The sequence below is a fragment of the Quercus robur genome, chromosome 1 (assembly GCF_932294415.1).
Source record: "Quercus robur chromosome 1, dhQueRobu3.1, whole genome shotgun sequence".
NCBI lineage: Eukaryota > Viridiplantae > Streptophyta > Magnoliopsida > Fagales > Fagaceae > Quercus > Quercus robur.
Genome location: NC_065534.1, coordinates 32,747,831 through 32,769,361, shown reverse-complemented (window position 1 = coordinate 32,769,361; position 21,531 = coordinate 32,747,831). Strand labels below are relative to the sequence as shown.

Sequence of the window (21,531 nt, the reverse complement as noted above, 5' to 3'; positions counted from 1 at the left end):
GCGGTTACAATTTTAGTAGCCGTTAAGGAAGTTAACTCCGGACTTGTTGGATTCCACAAATCTTGGGGAGGTTATTGGACAAATAACCGTCCCTAGGATCTCTATATAAAGGACCGGTCTGAACCCGAGAGAGGTAAGAACTTTTCTGAGACTTGACTCCTAAATACTTGGAACTTCATTCCTATGAGACTAACTTTGCCATCGAAGGGGGTTTGGCCGGTCTTCTCCGGTCCCCTCTTTGACTGCGCTTGCTTTTTGTAGGCCTTCAACCGCTTCAGTAGCTCCCTGAAGCCAAACCATCCACCTTACTGATTCGGAGCGATATCAGTTGGCGCCGTCTGTGGGAAGAGATTGTTTTGCAACTTTCTTTTCCGCGACAAAGGGTTAGGATGGTCAGGACCAGATCGAGGGCTACTAGCCCAGGCCGTCAGGGAAGCAGAGGCGCTTCAAGCGATCCCTAACGTGATTGCCAATCTGCACCAGTCATGCAGACATCGTCTGTTTAGCATGTGCAATCTATGGCGGCTGCAATGGCGGAATTGACTCGCCAAAACCAAGAGTTAAGAATGAAGATCAATCAGAGAAGACAGACACGTGAGGAATGTGAAGGAGAAGGACAAACACAAGGTTAAGAGACACCACTTCACGGACGGTACCACACTTGAAAGAAGAGATGGACCACATGAAGAAAGTCATGGAGGAAATGAAAGAGAACATGAGGAGGACGAATCCTATAGAAGATTTGGTCCATAGAACTGACTCTCCCTTTACGGCTTCCATCAACGGTCATCCTCTACCATCAAAATTCAAATTGTCTTCCATGGATTCGTATGATGGAATGCGTGACCCATTTGACCATATTGCTACTTTCAAGACAACGATGCACTTTCAAGGGGTCCTTGATGAAATCATGTGTAGAGCCTTCCCTACCACCCTTAAAGGCCTGGCACGAGTTTGGTTCAGCAAAATACCCCCAAGTTCTGTAGGTTCTTTTGAAGAGTTGAGCAAATTGTTTGTTAACAATTTCATCGGGGGACAGAGACACAAGCGTTCTTCGTCCAGCTTGCTGACCATAGAGCAAGGGGAGAACGAAAGCCTACGGTCATTCATCACTCGCTTCAACAGAGAAGCCCTTAGTGTGGACGAGATAGACGATAAGCTTCTATTGGTGGCCTTCCACAACGGGATTAATTCTGATCTATTTATCCACAAGCTATATTAGAAGGAGCCTCAAACCATGGCTGAGCTCGTCCATTCGGCTTAGAACTTCATGAATGCAGAAGATGCGATCATAGCCAAGAAGAGGAAAAGAGCTGAAAGGATGGAAGCACACCCAGCACGCCACTCAGAACAAGGCCCTCGTCCAAAGAAGGGACGGACGGAAGATAAGAAGGAACGAGATAACAGGAAGACGGGTCCTTTGGGAAGAAGCCAGAACTATACGCCCCTAAATGCTCCACTTGATCAGGTGCTCATACAAATCAAAGATGACCCTTCTCTAAAATGGCCAGAGAAGATGAAGGGAGATCCCAATAAGCGCAATAAGAGTAAATATTGTCGTTTCCACAGGGACCATGGGCATGACACGGATGAATGTTATGAACTGAAACAGCAAATTGATAATCTTATTAGATAAGGAAAGTTGAGGCACTTCGTTGGAAGGGATTATAGAGATGAGAAGTTGAAAGGAAAAATGGAGGAATCGTCTCGGCCCCCACTAGGAGAGATAAGGATTATCATTGGAGGAAACTCGATGGGGCAATCTTCCAAGTCGAAGAAGACGTATCTCAAAGTGGTGCAAAACGTCCAGCTCTCTGGACGATCACCAAGGACGAGATCATTGGACGAGCCGGCCATTTCCTTCACCGATGAAGATGCTGAGAGGATCCATCACCCGCATGACGATGCAATTGTCATTACTCTGCTTATTGCATATTATACAATCAAGAGAGTGTTAGTTGACAATGGAAGCTCAGCAGACATATTGTACTACCCTGCCTTCCAACAGATAAGGCTTGGGCGGGATCAACTTCATCCAGTTTGCTCACCATTGATAGGGTTTGGAGGAATGAAGGTGCAGCCCGTAGGCACCATTACATTACCAGTAGTGGTAGGGTCATACCCGCAGCAGATAACTAGGGAAGTCAATTTCCTCGTGGTGGACTGTTCGTCTTTATACAATGCCATTATTGGAAGACCAACTCTGAACAGTTGGAAGGCGATAACGTCTACCTACCATCTATCAGTCAAATTCCCTATGGAGTACGGGATAGGGCAAGCACAAGGAGATCAGTTGGCAGCTAGAGAATGCTATTTAGCCATGATGGCTTTGGACGAACAGGTGCAGACAATGAGCATTGAGGAAAGAAGGGTTGTTGCAGAGCCCACAAAAGTATTGGAAGATGTTCTTTTGCAAGAAGACGATCCCGAGAAATTCACCAGAATTGGAACAGGTATGAAGGAGAAGGCAAGAAAAGACCTCATCCAGTTCCTGAGAAAGAGTATCGATGTTTTTGCATGGAGTCATGATGACATGCCGGGAATCGACCCAAGTGTAATCACTCATCGATTGAATGTGTACCCCTTTTTTAAGCCTGTTCGTCAGAAGAAGAGGGTATTCGCTCCTGAGCGGGATAAGGTAATCACGGAAGAGGTTCAGAAACTGACCACGGCATAGTTCATTAAGGAAGTCTATTACCCGGATTGGTTAACCAATGTGGTGATGGTGAAGAAAGCAAATGGCAAGTGGAGAATGTGCGTAGATTTCACTGACTTGAACAAGGCTTGTCCCAAGGATAGTTATCCTTTGCCACGCATTGATCAATTGGTGGACTCTACGGCTGGCCATCAGTTGCTGAGCTTCATGGACGCCTTCTTAGGATATAATCAGATCAAGATGGATGAAGCTGATCAGGAAAAGACTTCCTTCATTACCAGCCAAGGCTTGTTTTGCTACAAAGTGATGCCCTTCGGTTTGAAGAATGCAGGGGCAACTTATCAAAGGTTGGTAAATCACATGTTTCGTCCACAGATAGGACGGAATGTAGAGGTTTATGTCGACGACATGCTTGTGAAGAGCATAGATGAGGGAAGCCATTTGGACGATCTACAGGAAACCTTTGAAACACTTAGGCGATACAAGATGAAATTGAACCCAAGTAAGTGTGCATTCGGAGTATCGTCGGGAAAGTTTCTGGGGTTCATGGTTTTGCAAAGAGGAATCGAGGCGAATCCAGACAAGATCCAAGCCATATTGGACATGGAGCCACCGAAGAATATCAAGGAAGTCCAATCCCTCACTGGACGAGTTGCTGCTTTGAACAGGTTTGTTTTGAAAGCCACAAACAAATGTTTACCTTTCTTCAAAGTTCTCAGGAAGGCATTCGAATGGACAGACAAATGTCAAAAGGCCTTCCAAGACTTGAAGGACTATCTCACTACAACTTCATTATTAAGTCCGTCCGTGCAAGGAGAAGAATTGTACCTATACTTAGCGGTGTCCCCACACGCCGTAAGTTTAGCTCTAATTAGAGAGGAAGGGAAAGTACAAAAACCCGTGTACTACACTAGCCGAGCACTCAGAGGAGCAGAGGGAAGGTATCCGCTTATAGAGAAATTGGCTTTTGCACTGATAACAGCTTCTAGGAAGTTAGACATTACTTCCAAGTTCATGTCATCAATGTCACGACGGACCATCCACTCAAGAAGGCAATGAACAAACTGGAAGCTGCAGGACGGCTGATTCAATGGGCGGTGGAACTTAGTGAATTCGACATTCGGTACCAACCGAGAAATGCAATAAAGGCTCAAGCCCTAGCAGATTTCATTGCAGAGTTCACTCCAAGTTACGAGGATCTTGGGGAAGGAGAGTACAATAAAAAATGGGTCGTCTATGTAGATGGATCGTCTACATTATATGCTGGAGGAATTGGAGTTGTTTTGCAGTCGCTAGAAGGAGACAAGTTAAAGTACAAGGCTCGTTTACAATACCAGACTACTAATAATGAAGTGGAGTATGAAGCCCTTTTAAAGGGGTTGGAGTTGGCTAAGTCTGTAGAAGCAGACTCAATACTTGTCTTGGGAAACTCTCAGTTGGTCATAGGCCAAGTAAATGGGACATGTGAAGCCAAGGAAGACAGAATGAAGAAATATCTAAAGAAGGTAGTGCGCCTTGTAAAGAAATTCAAAAAAATTGATTTCATTCAAATCCCAAGGGAAGAGAATGTGGAAGCAAATATTCTAGTAAAGGAAGCATCTGCGAATGAAGCAGTGGACGAGTTGGATGCAGTACAATACATGCCAAGTATAGACCTTCCAGAGATGCTGCACATAGAGGGTGACGAAAATTGGATGACCCCAATAGTGTTATACTTGAAGGATGGAAGGCTTCCAGAAGAGAAGGACGAAGCTAGGAAGCTCAAGGTCAAATCAGCCAGGTACATACTTATGGACGAAGTGTTATACAAAAGAGGTTTTTTCCAGCATCTCTTAAGATGTTTGGCTCCGAACGAGGCAAACTACATGTTGAGGGAGGTTCATGAAGGAGCATGTGATAACCATTCGGGAGCCAGATCACTCGTCCATAAAGTCATCCGTAGCAGATTCTATTGGCCAACCATCCAAGCTGATGCTAAGGCATATGTTAAAGTATGTGATCAATGTCAGCACTTCAGCAACATTCCTAGACAACCAGCAGAGTATCTCACGCCAATGATGGCCCCTTGGCCTTTCGCGTAATGGGGACTGGACATTTTGGGGCCCTTTCCAACTGGAACTTGGCAAATGAAGTTTCTGGTAGTAGGAATAAATTACTTTACAAAATGGGTGGAAGCCGAACCCTTAGCAAAAATTACACAACAGAATGTCAAGAACTTCATCTAGAAGAACATTGTATGCAGATTCGGGGTACCTAGGGTACTAGTATCTGACAATGGACGACAGTTTGACAACGCACATTTCAAGGAATTTTGTGAACAGCTTGGAATGAAGAACCATTACTCCTCACCCTCCCACCCACAGGCCAATGGCCAGGCAAAAGTAGCAAACCGATCCTTGTTGAAGATCATCAAGACTCGGCTCGAAGGGACAAAGGGAGTATGGCCGGATGAGTTACCAGGTGTTTTATGGGCTTACAGAACGACAGTGAGAACTCCAACAGGGGAATCTCCTTTTAAACTAGCCTATGAAAATGAGGCAGTTATACCGGCAAAAGTACACATGACGAGCCACAGGGTGAGGAAGTATCAAGCTGAAGAAAACGAAGAACAACTCCGTCTTAACCTTGACCTTATGGACGAAGTCAGGATGGATGCAGAATAGAGAACAGCGAGGTACAAAAATCTTATGGCAAGACAATATGATGCCATGGTGAAGTCTAGGCGCTTCAACATCGGGGATCTCATCCTGAAGAGGGTTACCTTGGCAACAAGAAACCCGGCCTACGGGAAACTTGGACCAAATTGAGAAGGACCTTATAGGGTTATCAATTGCAAGAGGCAAGGATCCTACTATTTAGAAGCTTTGGATGGGCGGAGGCTAGAACACCCTTGAAATATTGAGCACCTAAGGAAATACCATCAATAAGTGCCGACTCTTAACAAAAGTGGCATTGGACGAGATAGCTGGACGAGCAGAAGTATCTCATGTTTATTTACTACTATTATGCGTTTTAAGTATTTTGATAATCCCCTAGAAAGTACATTAGTGTTTTCACTTTTGTGCTATTCATGGACGAGTTGGTTTGTATTTTTAATTCAATAAGGCACTAGCTCACGAGCATGTGCCATGCCTGTGGACGAATGTTTACATAAGTTTGGATTTTCAAATATATATATGATGTATTTTCAAGTATATTATTGGAATCCTTTATTTTTGTATATTCATTCAGACTGATCCACGAAAAAAGAAAAATAAGCATGGACAAATGAAATCCTTGGACGCAAGGATATATTGTCCATAAGCTTTCCTCAAAAGGAAAAATGGAACAAGGTACATCCGTCCAAAGCTTAAAGACGAGATGAAACCTGAGTTAAAAATGAAACAAGGTACATCCGTCCAAAGCTTAAGACGAGATGAAACCTGAGTTAAAAATGAAGCAAGGTACATCCGTCCAAAGCATAAGACGAGATGAAACCTGAGTTAAGGGTATATCCGTCTAAAGCTCAAGACGAGATGAAATCCGAAAAGTGGCCGACCAAAACATGGACTAACAAAGACTGCAAAAACCAGCGTAACAATCCATTGCATGAACGAGAAATTGCTGGGAAGTCTTATCAAGGACGACAAAATGATCGTCCCTAAATTTGAACGATGAATAAAATCTAATCGAAAAGGAAGTCATTCATAGACGAACTATACATAAGCTAAAAGGATTCAATTTGCTCTATCTTGGTGATGTAATAAAAAATTCACCCTCATACTTAAGATGAGGCAAACTGAATTCCTGGGTGGACGAACCACATAGCCACAAATGATATGACTAATGAAAATAAAAATTTCATACATAAAGCTGGAAATGTATGTATTCGAACACAATGGAAGGTGAAAATAGAAAATATTCATTTTTTCATGAAATTTAAAGAAGGGTGGATGACCCACGTCCAAAAACCCCTTAAGTTGAGAAAATGAAACTAATTGTATATAAAACTTGTCCACAATCTTGGACGAGACAATTGTACTTGTATGAACTTGAATAAAAGAAGTAAAAAGCCCAAAACAACGGGCACTTCCAGGAAAAGGTAAATAAAAGTAAAGTAAATTTTCTAAGGAAAATGATTTCACTTGGGCAAGCTAGTCTTAGGGTCGTCCTTGGTCACCTCAGTGTTAGCATCGTGCATTATGTTGACGTCCTCAGAGCTCGTTTGCAACAAGGAACTTTCAGTAGCGAGGGGAAGCTTAAAAGAATTGAAGTCCAAGTTAGGATATGCCTCTTTAGCATTAGCACGAAAGTTCTCATAGCCAGCTGCATAGTGGCTGTCTAGACGATTCTTGTACTCGTCAGACTTCTTAAAGGCTATAATGGCTTCTTCATGTGCTTTCTCTAAGGACGAGGCAAACTCTGAGACTTGTCCTTCGAGATGGACAATACATGTATCCTTCTCTAAGTTATTAGCCTTAAGCTCTTCCACCTCATTCTTTAGCTTCGTCTCACTTCCTTGTAGACGATTAAAATCCTCGGTCAACCTAAGGACCTTCCCCTTCTTTAGCAGAACTTCATTGTTTAGCTCCTTGGCTTTGTCCTTAGCCGTCTTAGCCTCTGTAGCAAGCTCCTTAGCTTGGCAGGTCGCTGTATAAAATTTTGACATAGCCTGCATATGGACGAAAGGGAGTTAGACATCCAATTCAAATTAAAAAATTTTTACACACAAGGACAAGGGAAAGACTTACCTTAAAAAGGTCATGGATGCTGGAACGTTCAAATTCCTTCACTGACATGTTATAGCACTCATTCACTTCACGATCAGTGACGATTCCTTTGAACGTCCTCCATGCATAACCCTCGTCTAGAACTAGATTCAGAGGGCTCCGACGAGCTAGGCTTGCGAGAAGTTTTAGGTGGAGGGGGAGGATCAGTCTAGACAGGATGGATTGTTTGGACGGGTTCCACATCCACCAAAGGTTCGTCCAAGTTCACTGTTGGAGGTACAAACCTGGGGACCTTGGGAAGAGAAGTCTTATCCGACTTTTGCTTCTTAGGGCCTCGACGACTTGGGAGGTCGTCCAGGTCCACAACACTGGATATTGGCTTAGACTTCCTCTTCCCAGCCTGGACGGAAGTCACTTGGACAGTTGGGGGTTGCAGCAACATCCTCGTCCCCACTAGTTACTGTTTTTTCTTTGTTTTCCCTCATTGTAGTTATCCCTGTGACGAGAAAAATTAATTAAAAAAAAAAGAGAGAGAAAGAAAAGAAATTAAATAAAGTGGACGACACTTATTTCGACGGGTAGTCTCCTCGTGACTAAGGTTCTCTACAGTAGGCACTGGGCCAAGTCCCCAAGCTGCTAGACAACTGAGAATTACCAAGTCGTGGAAGGTTCTCCCAGGGAAGGTACGAACCACGTCTATCCGGTCCAAATAAAATTTGTCCAAACGTGGATGAACAACAGTTGCATCACCAAGAGTGTTAGATGATTGAAAGATGGAAAAATGTAAGGATAAACGAAATAAAATGGAAAGAAAACATACCCTCAGGATGAAGACGACCTAGAGGGCTGGTAAAAGGTGGGAAGGGGGGACTACCCACATCAGCTGGGTCCCCAGCCCAATTTCCAGAAATAACAAAAAATTCTTTTTTCCAAAGTCGGTCAGACGAGCTACGGCCCTTAATTAAACTGTAATAAGAGCCCCTGGACGAGAACTGGTAAAAACCAGCAGATTTCTTTATCTCCGAGGGCTTATAACAGTAAAGGAACTCGTCCACCGTAATTGGACGGTTCCCTTCTAGTGCCTCACGCCATAACACTTGCATGGCGACTATCGTCCTCCAACCATTGGGGTTGAGCTGGTTAGGTCCAATACCCAACCTTTGGAAGAGGTCTCTGCAGAAGGAATTTAGAGGAAACCTAAGGCCAGCTAAAAGGTAAGAAGTATATACTCCTAAACCAGAGGAAGGAGAATAACACCATTCTCCAGCCTTGGGTAGACGAGGGTTAATCTCTTTAGGAATTTGATATCTATCTACAAGAGTTTTTAACTTGGCAGCGTTTAAGGTGGATGCTACCTTTGGGGCACAACTATAAATGACGTCTTTCTCGTCCTCTTCCTCGTCTTGAGGATGGCTGGATGGCTGTCTGGACGAACTAGCCCCAGATCCAGAAGCCATCCTACGTTGTAGTTCCTGAAATTCCTCTAAGGGAATGCCATGGACCCCAGACGAGTAATGCTCGTCTGAGAAATCACTACAGGACAAGCTATCTACACTATCCTTACTACCCTCATTCCCAGAAGAAACGTCCTGGTACTCGTCTATCTCCCTCTCTATACTACTGGACGAAGACATGGTTGAAATGAAGAAAGATTTAAGATGAAAACCTAAAAAGAAAGAGAAAATACCTGATAGAACTAGGACGAGGGCTAGACGATGCTCTTGGACGAGATGACAGGAGGGAAAATGAGAGGAAAGTAAGGGGCATGAAAGAGAATGCACTATTTATAGGCCCCAGCAACAGGGTCACTGAAACGACGTTCGCCACTCAAAAATTGACACATGGCGATTCCTTTGGGAAACGGGTTCGACACGATTGGCCAACCAATAGCTTCGCGACACGTGGCTCACAAAAAATGAAATTTTATTAAAATCCCAACAATATCCTAGACGACCCTTTGAACAAAGGGGCAACTGATAGGGAAGCAGAAAATTAGTCCAACTCCAGTTCGTCCAAAGGTATCGTCCAGAGCCAATAGAGCAAGTTGGACCAAGAATCACCCCAGAAGAAGGAAAAATGTTCATGGACAATAACACTACTCTTGATCAGTGAAGTCTCCCATGGACGATAAACTCGTCCATGAAGGTCGTCCATCGACGATCATCAGATGTCCATGGACGACCAAACTGTCCTACACCAGACGGACGAATACGCAACACTTGGAAAACTTTCAACTCTCTGTAGCGGTTACTAAACCCGTAACTATCGCCATGAATCCATCAAATAAGTTAACTTTCGTTAGCGGTTACAATTTTAGTAGCCGTTGAGGAAGTTAACTCCGGACTCGTTGGATTCCACAAATCTTGGGGAGGTTATTAGACAAATAACCGTCCCTAGGATCTCTATATAAATGACCGGTCTGAACCCGAGAGAGGTAAGAACTTTTCTGAGACTTGACTCCCAAATACTTGGAACTTCATTCCTGTGAAACTAACTTTGCCATCGGAGGGGGTTTGGCCGGTCTTATCCGGTCCCCTCTTTGACTGCGCTTGCTTTTTGTAGGCCTTCAACCGCTTCAGTAGCCCACCGAAGCCAGACCATCCACCTTACTGATTCGGAGCGATATCAAAATGAAATCTGGTTACAAAGTTTTTGCAGTTTCTTCTGTAGGTTTGTACTTTACCGACAACATAATCGTGTGTTTCTAATTCTTACCAACAACATAATTAATAGATTGAGTTCACGTTACTCACATGGTAAATTTCAATTTATTTGCCTTAGAAACTTCAATTTAATCTAACAAATTAAAATTTTTACAAGATTTGTTTCATTAAATAAATTTGAATAAGTCATTATAAACCTCTCTTAGATTAATAAATGACTTTTTTTTTTTCTTTTTCAAATGCAATAGGATTTTTGGGTCTATAATTAGAGTTTCCGTTTGAGCTTTTAGGTTCATTATTCTATGATGAGGTTTATATCATTAACAAAAATTCATGAATATTTTAACTTTAGTCTTAGTCTTAAAAAAAAAAAAAAGTTTCATTGTTTTGCGATAAGTCTTTATTAATTAAGTTAAAATAAAAAATTCATGAAGACTTAATAACTTCAAATTATATTATATTGAATTTATAGACAAACAACTCGTCATATATATTTTCGAATCCATGGTTGAATAAGTTCTATCATCTATGCATGGTATAAAATGTAGACTCAAGGTAATGTTTCACAGCGTTCAAGAGCAAATTAGACATTGATTTTTTATATGCATCCAAGTTTTTTCTTTTTAAGAAATGGATAAAGTTACTATTATTATACCTTCTAAAAAAAAGGGTTACTATTACTATAATAATAATAATAATAATAATAATAATACAAGTGAATTTGGCTTTTTGATACAAGATAAAAAATTTACTCTAATTTAATCTAAGTGTATATATGTGTAAAACTCTCTCCTGAAGATTTGAACTCCGGTTTTTGCCCCTCACACTCCACAGACACTTATACTTGTGGAATAACCATTTCACGCTAAGGGTGCGTGATAATGTGCAGGGGCTAATTTACGATATTAAAAACCATGATCTTGGGCATTTTTAAAATAAATATTGTGGTTATTATTCTTTAACTAATATTATTAATCTATATAAAAAATTTTATTGTTCAAATGGTACTTCCCAATATAATTCAATAAATCAATAAATAAAAAGTATAAGCCTGTGATAAAAATTTTAAACAAAATAGTTGCGATACGATAAAAGCTACTAAATAATTCAACGTTATTGAGAATTTACCGCCAACATGGTTAGACACAAACTAGGCCTCGTCAATGGGCCGGGCCGGGCCGGCCCGACCCGTTTTTACTTGGCCCATGGGTCTAATGGGCTGGGCTTAACGGGCTGTTGACTAGTCAATGGGCTGGGTCGGGCCAGACTGGATGGAAAAACCCTAGCCCATGGCCCTACCCATGGGCAATGCCCATTTGGGCTTTAGCGGGCTGGGCTAGTGAGGTGGGTTTAATGGGTTACCCATGGGCATTTTTAACAAGTCTTCAATGGGGTTATAAAAATTTAACCAAAAAAAAATTTATAATTATATATTATTACAAACTATCAAATTGAACAATTAAATCTACTAAAAAGATTCTATTAAAAAAAATACTAAGACATACCTCTTAAAAAGGTACTAAAATAAGATTAATTAACTTTTATTGATAAGAATAAATAAGTACATTGAATTAAATATCAACTCTCAAAGGAAATATTTGAAGAATAAAATATCAATTCTTAAAGGAAATATATGAAGAATCAAATATCAACTCATTAAAGAAAGAATTTCTTCCAACCAATGGTAAGCTTTTTTTTTTTTTTTTTAAGGAATTTCTTCTATAATTGTAACTTGTAAGGAAAGAATTGGAATTTATCAAAGGAAATAATGACTTTCTTTCCAGAGGCACAGAGGTAGGGCAACCGTCATCTTAGTAACTTTGTTTTAAAAATCAAAGCTACTAGACTAATACCAAAATATATATTTATTATGCATATTGTATCACAATCATTCCAAGTATTTAGTGGTTAGGTGTGTGGTCTTAAAGTTTTTATAATGTCTAAAGTTCAATCCCTCACCCACCCAACCCCCAAATTATTTTGTTATAAATTTTGGGTAATGAGTCAGGCTAACGGGTCGGGCTACTGGGCTGGGCTAACGGGCCGGCCCACGGGCGCCCATGGGTAAAGAAACCAACCCATAGCCTGTCCCATTGGGCTACTAGGCTGCACACGGGATTCAATATTACCGGGCTGGGCTGCCCATTAGCCTGATGGGCTAGCGGGGTACTGGGCCAACCCATGGGTCATGGACTATTTGATGACCCTTAACACAAACAAATGAGAAACCCCAAAATATTATTGATAATTCAGTGATGGTGTCGTAGCGTGGCGGGGAGGACAATTAATTGAAACTGGGTGTTGATTGTTTGTTATTCTATTCTATTTTAATTGTCTGGACGGAAACGTGGCGATTTAAACGAGGAGAAATGGAGTGGTGGGGTTGGTGTGTAGTGTGTAGTGGTCTAGTGGGTAGTGGGCATTGTAGACGTGTTGGTTTTGTTTTGTTTTGGATAATCTTTGGGGTGTGACCATGTGATCTGATCAAAAGTTCATTCATTGCCACGTAATTTTGTTTTTGGGTTAATTTTGGCGGGCGCTTTTTTGAGGTTGAAGTTGGGAATGTGATGTAAAGTTATTATTGCATCACTTGCGGGATAGGTATGAAGCCCACTGGTGGACTCTCACTGTGGATCACTTGATAGTTAGTAGTTACTGCTTATAAGAAAGCTCTCTCTTTTTATTTCCATTTTAAGGACATAATTGTCCAAAACAGTTTATAGAAAACTTCATCCTAATCTATTAGGGACCCTCTCTTTTATGGCAAATATGTTAACAAGCACCCAAGCGCTTGTTAGGATTAGACTAATATAGGTCTTATTTAATAAAAAAATTAAATAAATGAGAGAAAATAGTTTTTTTTTTTTTTTTTTCCTTTTCCAAATCAAGACGAAGAAAGATCATATAACTATTTAAAATAATTAGATATAATAATTATTAATATGTCGTGCCCCATGTGGCTTGAACCAAGGCTATGACAATTCCATGCATTTAGTGCAAAGGTAGGTACTATCTAAACTAATGAGTCTGATGGTTCTATAAAGTTATTCAAACAAGTCATAAATAACTATTAAATAAACGACAAAAGTAAAAGTATATATGATTGTTTATTTGAGTCGTATAGCAATAGATTGGATGATCTTTTATCCAAATTATTGTCATATGATAGATTACACTTGTTTTTTTTTTTCTTCTCTTTTTTTTTTTTGAGAAAATGATAGATTACACTTTGAATTAGAATACAAGTAGAGAGCTTTATAAAATGATTAAAACTATAGTTTATCAATCATAAGTGTGACTATGTATGTTATTAATTGGAAAATTAAAATGATAACTTAGTCATGTTCGAGATAACCAATCTCCTAAATGGGAGTGAGAGAAGAGAATTTTGGATTAAACTTTTGCTGTCTTCTTATTGATTGCTTCTACTCTAAAATAGTCTCAAACAGGGTGCCCAACTAGGAAATTCAAATTACAACTTGATAGTTCTGTAGCAAATTCAAATCATGACTAATTCTAACCAACAACTCATCGTAAACAACAAATAACAATCCTAATCAAAAACTTATCCTAATCAACAACTCATCCTAATCAACAACTTGAAATAGCATTTGAAATAACAATCAGATAGCCATCAACTCCCTATCAGCTCCCTCCTTATCTGATGCATGCTTATCTCCTCCCTCTTTCTGAATCATAACAATGTAGTATAAAATATTGGTCCTTAGAATAATTTGAGAGAAACTACATAAGAGTTGACAATGAGGAAGGAGGTAATGCTTGTTAAGCTTTTGTTTGATTACACATTCATTTTGCTAAATAAGAGGGGATGTGATAGGCACTCCTTTCCTTTTCTCTTCTCTCCTCTCTTAGGCTGTAACTCATGGAACAATTCTATGAGACCATCCTCTCTCCTAGCATGTGAAACTCACGAATATATAAAAAAACACATATTGTGAGAAAGTGACTTCATGAAACCGCAGCATAATAAGATGAAACTCTCCTCTCCCCAAGCATACCCTTAACTATTTTCTTAATTTGTACATTTTATCATATTGAACTCACAAATATATAGAACATCACCGTGCCCAGTTTATTTGTATCTTGCCAATATTATAAGATGTTCAACATTCAAGAAAGGACACAGATTCACAAACTAACGATTTTGTGAAATGTTTCACTAAACTAAAGATAAACTTAATTACTTTATGCATTGCGTAATTAACAAAATATATCAATGAGAAAATGGTATTCTACAAACAAATTGATTTTATAGTAAATTCTGTCTAAAGACACTCTTGCTTCTTGATTTCCACAACTCCTTAAAATTTGGAAAATAAGCCTTGGAGGTTAGAACCATCCCCTCCTCCCAATTGATTCTAGGACCACAACCTATTTCACAACTTTTTTGCCACAACTTTGACATGGCAAATTGTGAATAGTTGGATATCACTTACACATAAACCCACTATTTTCTCTTCACCACTCACACTCTGACACATTACAATTATGACAAAGAAGTTGTGTAATAGTTTCTGGTACAGTTTTTTTCTCCCTCCGGCCATGAAGTACAAGCCTCAAGGTTAAGTGGCTTCTGGATCAAATGGGAGTATATGACCAAACCAATATAGTGATAGTCTTCTTGTAACGAAGCCAATATATTCTCCTTGAAATGTATTTTGCAGGAGAAAAATAAGCTACAGTAATATGATACCAAACCATTAGAGTACCAGTTTCCTATGCAAACTGTAAAACTTACTCCCTTGAAACTCAAACTAAACCAATACGAAGAAAATGCTAAGCAGAAACACATGTCAATCAGAATACAAGAAAGTGAAAAGCTTACAAAGCCTACACGGAGAAGCAAAAAGCCATTCCCATTTAGAAGGATTACACTGAACACACAGTCATGGCTTGGGGAAATTTGAGAATACAAACTTTGTGCATTAGATAACCGGAAATTAAAGCACCAGGTTATTGATCATTTAAGCCCAAAAGGATGGAGGGAGGAAAGCTAACAAAGTTGAATTCAACTTAGATTCATGGTATAATACGAAAAAATCTACTCACCAGCCCATCAATGTTCTTCTAACTCTATCTACAATCTGATTCCTAGCTACCATACTTGATAACTGAAACCTGCAGTTCTCATCCAAAAGAAATCTGTAGACCTCCCATTCATGATCTGATTCTGATGTTGAATATCTTCCTATTTCAGCCTAAAAACCCAAGACAGAAAGTGTTACAAGTATTTCAAGATTTGACTAGGTAATTTACAATATAGAAGCGATTCAAGAATCCCATCAGCACTGCACAAGTTTGTGTGGAAAAGCAAGTACCATAGTTAGGTGCTAGCCAATATCCAATTACCCATGCCACCATGTGGAGTGGAAGGGCATTAGCAATATAAGAAAGCAATGGTTCCCAATTTAGCACAATACTTGCTGGAAATGTAATATTCATTTAACCATCTAAGATTGAAGATCCTGGTAGCGGCAATGTGCTGATGAGTTTTTTGAATAACTTAATTTCTAATGCCAAGCATTCATACCAAAAAAATGCAGATCCCAAGTGATTTTAGAGCAAGCGTAACATCATAAAAAACTCGTGGTCTTCCATTTCCAGATAACTCAACTGGATTAGCAACCAGCAGTTCAGTGTCTGGTCCTCGGTTGGCAATGATGACACGCAATGGATGAAGCATTTCTACCTTCAAACGAGAACATAGTGCACTCTGTTTCTCTGGATCCACAATCTTTTTCCCATCCTTCTGCTGAATAAATAGGTCTAAATCACGATAACCCATTGAATTTGGTGAGAATCGACCATAAGCTATCTGAACAAGAAACAACATACAATAAATATCAGAAAACTGCAAACATGTAATCATTTGTTGGCAAAACTTGACATCCAAACTTACACACGATGGTTATAGGAAGAGGACTATAAATTTCCTCAACTATTTCAAGTTCTGGAGGTAATCGTAAAGATTGCAAACATGTAATCATTTGTCAGCAAAATTTGACATCCAAACTTACACGGTGGTTATAGGAAGAGGACTATAAATTTATTCAACCATTTCAAGTTTTGGAGGTAATGGTAAAGATTCTACCATAAATACATTTTGAGCCCAAGAAAACAAACCACCCAGTTAACTACTATCTAGTTGACCTCTACCTCTCTCTCAAGCAAAAATAATTCAAAATCAGTGCATTGTCTTTTATTTGTTTGATTATTATTTATTAGTGTGAATGAAAATGGTGACCCTAAAAGCAAGTTGGACAGACTGTTGGCTCACAGGAGCAACAGATATTTGGAACAGTTCACTCATGGTTTGCTAACACCACATGACAAAACCATATCAGTAGCTAACCTTGATAGTATAACCAAGGAGATCTAATCATAGTTAAAGACACTGGGACTACAAGATTGCAGTCTAATAGCTTCAATTACCAAATAGCCAATTAAGGTGGTAGGTAGCTTAATTCTTTCCAATTAAGCTACATGGGAGCCCTAGGCCAATGGCTAATCTATCAACTTTAATTATAGCAAACCAAGTCATGTATTTCTGTATAAAGTAAAACAACATGGGAGGAGGGCCAGCCTAGTTCAGGGATACCTAGGATCCAAACTGAAACATTAGAATATCCCCACAACAGATTTGAGTTAAAATGTAGTCTGTCAAAATAATCTTGGCGAAAGATATAAATCCATACCTGGATATTGCAGTCTTTCAAGGTTCTCATGATGTCATATAGGAGACCTTTGTGATCAGCACAGTGTATTTGAAGTAATGTGTGACCTGGGCTCAATGAATTGTCTACTGTGACACTAGCTTTCTTCAATTTTGACATATCTGGACTAAGAGCTTGAGAGCGGATTTCCTTGTCTGATAATTCATACCCAAATAGCTCCTTAGCTACCTCAGGAGAAGGAGAAGAAATTCCTTGAAGGCATTCATACTCAGGACCTGCCAGCTGAAGTTCACAGCTGATACATGATTCACCCAAAACAGCATGCAATTGTTCTAGTGTCTCATCTTGCCTCTTCTTTGTGTGTAGAAGCTCCCTGAATTAAAATAGTAGATGTGAGTGAAAAAAACCATCAAGTTTCACATTGAGTGATTGTTACATTTGAACAACAACAACAAATAACAATAATAATAAGCTCTAATCAGTCAGAATGAGGACAACAATTTTGTCCCATCAATTCTGGTCAGTTCCCTGATTTCTTTGACACATATGGTCTATTTTATTTCCAGATTCCCAGGAAAAATAATTACTTGGTGAGCAAAAGTGGAAAGAAAAGTTTAAAAACTGAACATGGAGAAAGAGGAAAAAAGTGGAGGATAGGTTAAAAAAAAAAAAAAATACTGTACCATTGACATTAGGGAGCTTAGATCTAAATCCTAGATGTCAAAAGACAAAAAAGATAATACAACTTTATTAAAATATATTTGGATGCTAATTTGGGAACCACAAATAAAAATGGGAATCAGCGAAGTGAGCATCCAATCCAATGGTGAGAAAATGACAGACCACATCACATCGATTTCCTTTAGGCCAAAAGTGAACAATTTTATTAAATGGCCCAGAGGGAGGAAATTCTAGACATGATGTTCATTATGTGACAGAAGTCTGCTAATGCAGTCGATGACTTTAATAACTCCTCATAATCAAATCAAATGCATATCAAGAGTAAATTCCACCTTGTATCTCCATCACCATCATCATCATCATAATAATAATTATAACAACAAACCCCAAAACAAAACCTCACATGTTATCTGTTATGAAGAATAGGTCAAGAACTCTGCCATCCGGGGTCGTCATCACTTTTACCCTCTGAATTGTAAGCTCAAGCTCACAGAGAACCTGTGTAACATCTAAAATATATATATATATATATAGCTGCATTAGAACCACACTGACACACAAGTAAAACAACCAAAGGACACTAGAAGAATTAAAGAGAATTGCCATTACCATGTAGTAATCCTTTTCGATGAAGGCTAAAAAACTTCAATAGGTAAACCACAGAAGACGTGGAGTGCGTCGATGATTGGTCCAAGTAAAATGACACTATACACGATGGGCATACAGATACAAGACGATTTTTCAAATTCGACCATCTCAAGATGAGCGAACTGGATTGAGGAACCACCCATAATACTATGTAGCACCATATCCCATCAGTAGAAACATCTACAACCAAAAATGGCCCCAAAGAGAACAAATCTAGTGCATCAGCATACACATAAGTTTAACAATAAATAAAACAATCCTCAAAAACCCCACAATAAAGTGTTAACATAACACATTTCCCAAAAAAAAAAAAAAAAAAAAAGACTCAATTATCACAATCGTTTGAAAGACCTTTCTAGCCACACATTACAAAAGCAAAACTTAAAGTTCCATTTGATTCCTCATTAATCTTAAATAAAGTACTAAAAAAGAATATTCCCTACAGCAACCTCAAACAAAACACCTACCAGAATTTTTTAAGTTAGCGTTTCTTCTCCTACGATATCGTATTCGACAGATACAATAAATCCAGTTTTATTGAATTCGATACATACTTCAAGGCTAGGAGACTTAATCAGCTGAGCTAACTAGATATATCACATTTGAGAATCAGTTGAACTAGGTTCCATAGACGAGAGACTTTTCTCGTATGCTAATTGGAATACACGAAAATAATAGAACAATTAATAACAGAAAAGTCCGAAAAATCATAAATGCGATTAGAACAATTCTAAAAATTAGCTTTGGATATCATATCTAACAGGAAAAATACATCACAGAAAGCAAAAACAAATATTGCAAAAAAAACAAAAATTGTAAAAATTGAGCTAGGAAGAAGGTATGATTTGCTTTGTTTAGAGGAACGTAGCTATGTACATACCTCCTTTAGTGATGTATAGGCCGAAATCGAGGATAATTCTGCAAATATCGCATCCGAGGCCGGTTTTATCGGGGCAATTGACTGTGACACAGCAAGGCTCGCCTGGGTTTCTACCTTTCTGGATCACAACGACGTCGTCGTTCGTTACTCCCATACCGGCAACCGCCTAAAAATGTTACAGTGGTACTGCAGAAGAAGTCAAAGGCTGCAGTAGTAGGTTTCAGAGGTCCGGTACCAGGTGGATATATTTTAAGGATTGGTGAGCGAGGCGTGGAGGTGATTAAAGGTTCTACTTTAATCTAGAGAGAGAGAGAGAGAGAGAAAGAAGTCTATTTGTTGGTTTTGATAGGGAATTCCACGTCAGCGTTCAAGGTTTTGACGGAGTGGTGGTGGCCCTGAATCCTAATGATTGTAAAAAAAAAAAAGACTCTTCTTGCAGCCGGGTGGAGATGGACACGTACAACTACAAAGCCTACCTCGCTGTCGTTTTTCTCGTGAAACTTGCTATTGTCACGTATAGCTGGAAAAGAGTAAATAATACATGAAGCAATTTTGCCAAGGAAAGAAATAATATAATAAAAGCGTGAAGGAACTTTTTAGAAACCGTATGATGTTTTTATATGGTCATTATGGAAAGGAAATGTGCAAGGTGCAGTGTCCATGAAAGCCTGATGCTTATCCTATATATGAAATCCCGTGGTAAAGTTGCCGGGTAGTAATCCGATAGTTCGAGATCATTCTTTTTTAGGTAAATTTGCAACTTTATCTTCGAAAATTAAGGGTGAAGTCACCATTGTTACACCCATGTCAATTTCCCAACTAATGCGGCTAAGAGCTCAGCCCAATTATCCCACTTTTAAAATTATATATTTAACTTTTTAAAAACTCTTTTCTTTTTTTTTTTCCTAAATATAAGTATGTTTTAATCGAAACCAACTAGCAACTTAGGTCCACTAATCATGTACACTAAAATTGTTAAGATTTAAAGATATGTCAAATAATTGTCCCGTATTTACTATTTACATTTTAATGGATCCAATATACAAAAATACTAAATCCAACACTTGCTTGCTTTAACCCACTCCAAAAAAAAAAAAAAAAAAAAACACAAAATAATCCACCATTAATTTAAATGTGTATGAAATTCCTAATATCTAAGCCCACCCCATTGCTCAAACTAGCACACCATGGAAAACCCCAAGCCTTTATAACAAAAAATGTACCACTTCGCCCAACATGTGGACATTAATTTGATACACTGTCAGTTTGGATATTGGACAATTTAACTTACATTTCAAATGCTCAAATGTATACAACTTAAGTAAAACAACAAATTGTATATTTGCACTCCTGCTTGGAAGGAATCTCACTCGATAAAAGAAAAGAGATTAAAATTCAATACACATCCAAATCATTCTGTTTAAAGGCCATTGAATGTTTACAACCTCACTTCAAATAAAACAATAGGAACTCACAAAATATACAAGAAACACCACCATTCAAAACACATTTTCCAGGGAAATAAAATCTATACTTCAAGACGCTCAGAGCTAGTTCTATACTTCAGATGAGAATTACACATTCAATATATTGGCTTGAGCTCCAAATTTTCCGAATTCAAATTATTTAATCAGAGAATTAATCTACTTTCCAAGCTACAGAGATACTAACAGGAAAAATCCACAGCTACAACACAAACAGAATTAAAAAAAACAGCAAATTTCATTACTTGAATCTCAGAGTACCAAATTACAGAAATACAACCTAAAAACAACGAACGAAATCCAGATCTAGAGGCAAGATCTAGAACAACCACCACAACTAACTAAGTACACAAATCTAATCATAATCTCAAGATTCTTAACCGCCGAACCCATAGAGAGTCCTTCCTTGCCTCTTCAAGGCATAGACGACATCCATGGCCGTCACGGTCTTCCTCCTTGCGTGCTCGGTGTAGGTCACGGCGTCACGGATCACATTCTCCAAGAAGATCTTGAGGACGCCACGTGTCTCCTCGTAGATCAGACCGCTGATACGCTTCACTCCACCTCTGCGAGCCAAACGGCGAATCGCAGGCTTCGTGATTCCCTGGATGTTATCGCGAAGAACCTTACGGTGTCGTTTCGCTCCTCCCTTGCCCAAACCCTTGCCTCCCTTTCCACGCCCAGACATTTTTTTGAGAAATTGAAAGAAGAATAGAGTTTTCTGGGATTTGAGATTTGAAATTGGAATCAGCTTTGATTTTTGATGCGAAAATGGTGTGATTTGCGTGGGTATTTATAGAGTGGGGGTGTTTTGGATTTGGGGTTTGAAGTTTGGGCGGGGATTAATGAGAGTCGTTGGATTTCGGGACTTTATCGATGGCTGAGAGACTCGATCCGCGTGACTTGGTGAAGGTCGATGTGAGCCGTTGATAAGATGGAAATGGACGGTGAGGATAGTCGTGAGTGTGGTGATTACGGATTGTACTTTTTTTTAAAAAAAAATTTGTGAAATGTGTTTGTGTTTCTTTTCGCGGGTTTGAGGAGGAGCCAATGTGCAGTGAAATTTTTCGATTTGAGTATTTTGCAAATTTGGGTGGGTGAGGAGGAGGGCGCGG

The 21,531-nt window shown here is 39.2% G+C and overlaps 2 protein-coding genes across 7 annotated transcripts in view; both read right to left on the bottom strand.

Moving 5' to 3' along the window:
• LOC126731682 (ACT domain-containing protein ACR9-like) overlaps positions 1-19,373 on the bottom strand; it is a 71,940-nt gene extending 52,567 nt beyond the window's left edge. For 2 of the 6 annotated variants that reach the window (XM_050435071.1, XM_050435072.1), the window contains exons 1-4: positions 18,933-19,345; positions 18,014-18,232; positions 17,808-17,913; positions 16,745-17,096 (exon numbers count right to left, since the gene is read on the bottom strand). In XM_050435071.1, coding sequence (XP_050291028.1) covers positions 16,745-17,096; positions 17,808-17,913; positions 18,014-18,232; positions 18,933-19,086 — 831 coding nt within the window. In that variant the 5' untranslated portion in view covers positions 19,087-19,345. Of the gene's footprint in view, positions 1-13,414; positions 13,718-14,826; positions 15,248-15,579; positions 15,865-16,744; positions 17,097-17,807; positions 17,914-18,013; positions 18,233-18,932 lie in introns of those variants that run through there. The other 4 variants (XM_050435069.1, XM_050435068.1, XM_050435070.1 and 1 more) reach the window with 4 other exon arrangements.
• Positions 19,374-20,635: 1,262 nt separating this feature from the next.
• Positions 20,636-21,195, bottom strand: LOC126731645 (histone H4). Its single transcript, XM_050435065.1, has one exon. The coding sequence runs from the start codon at positions 21,102-21,104 to the stop codon at positions 20,793-20,795; it is 312 nt and encodes a 103-aa protein (XP_050291022.1). The 5' UTR covers positions 21,105-21,195; the 3' UTR covers positions 20,636-20,792.
• Positions 21,196-21,531: the final 336 nt, after the last annotated feature.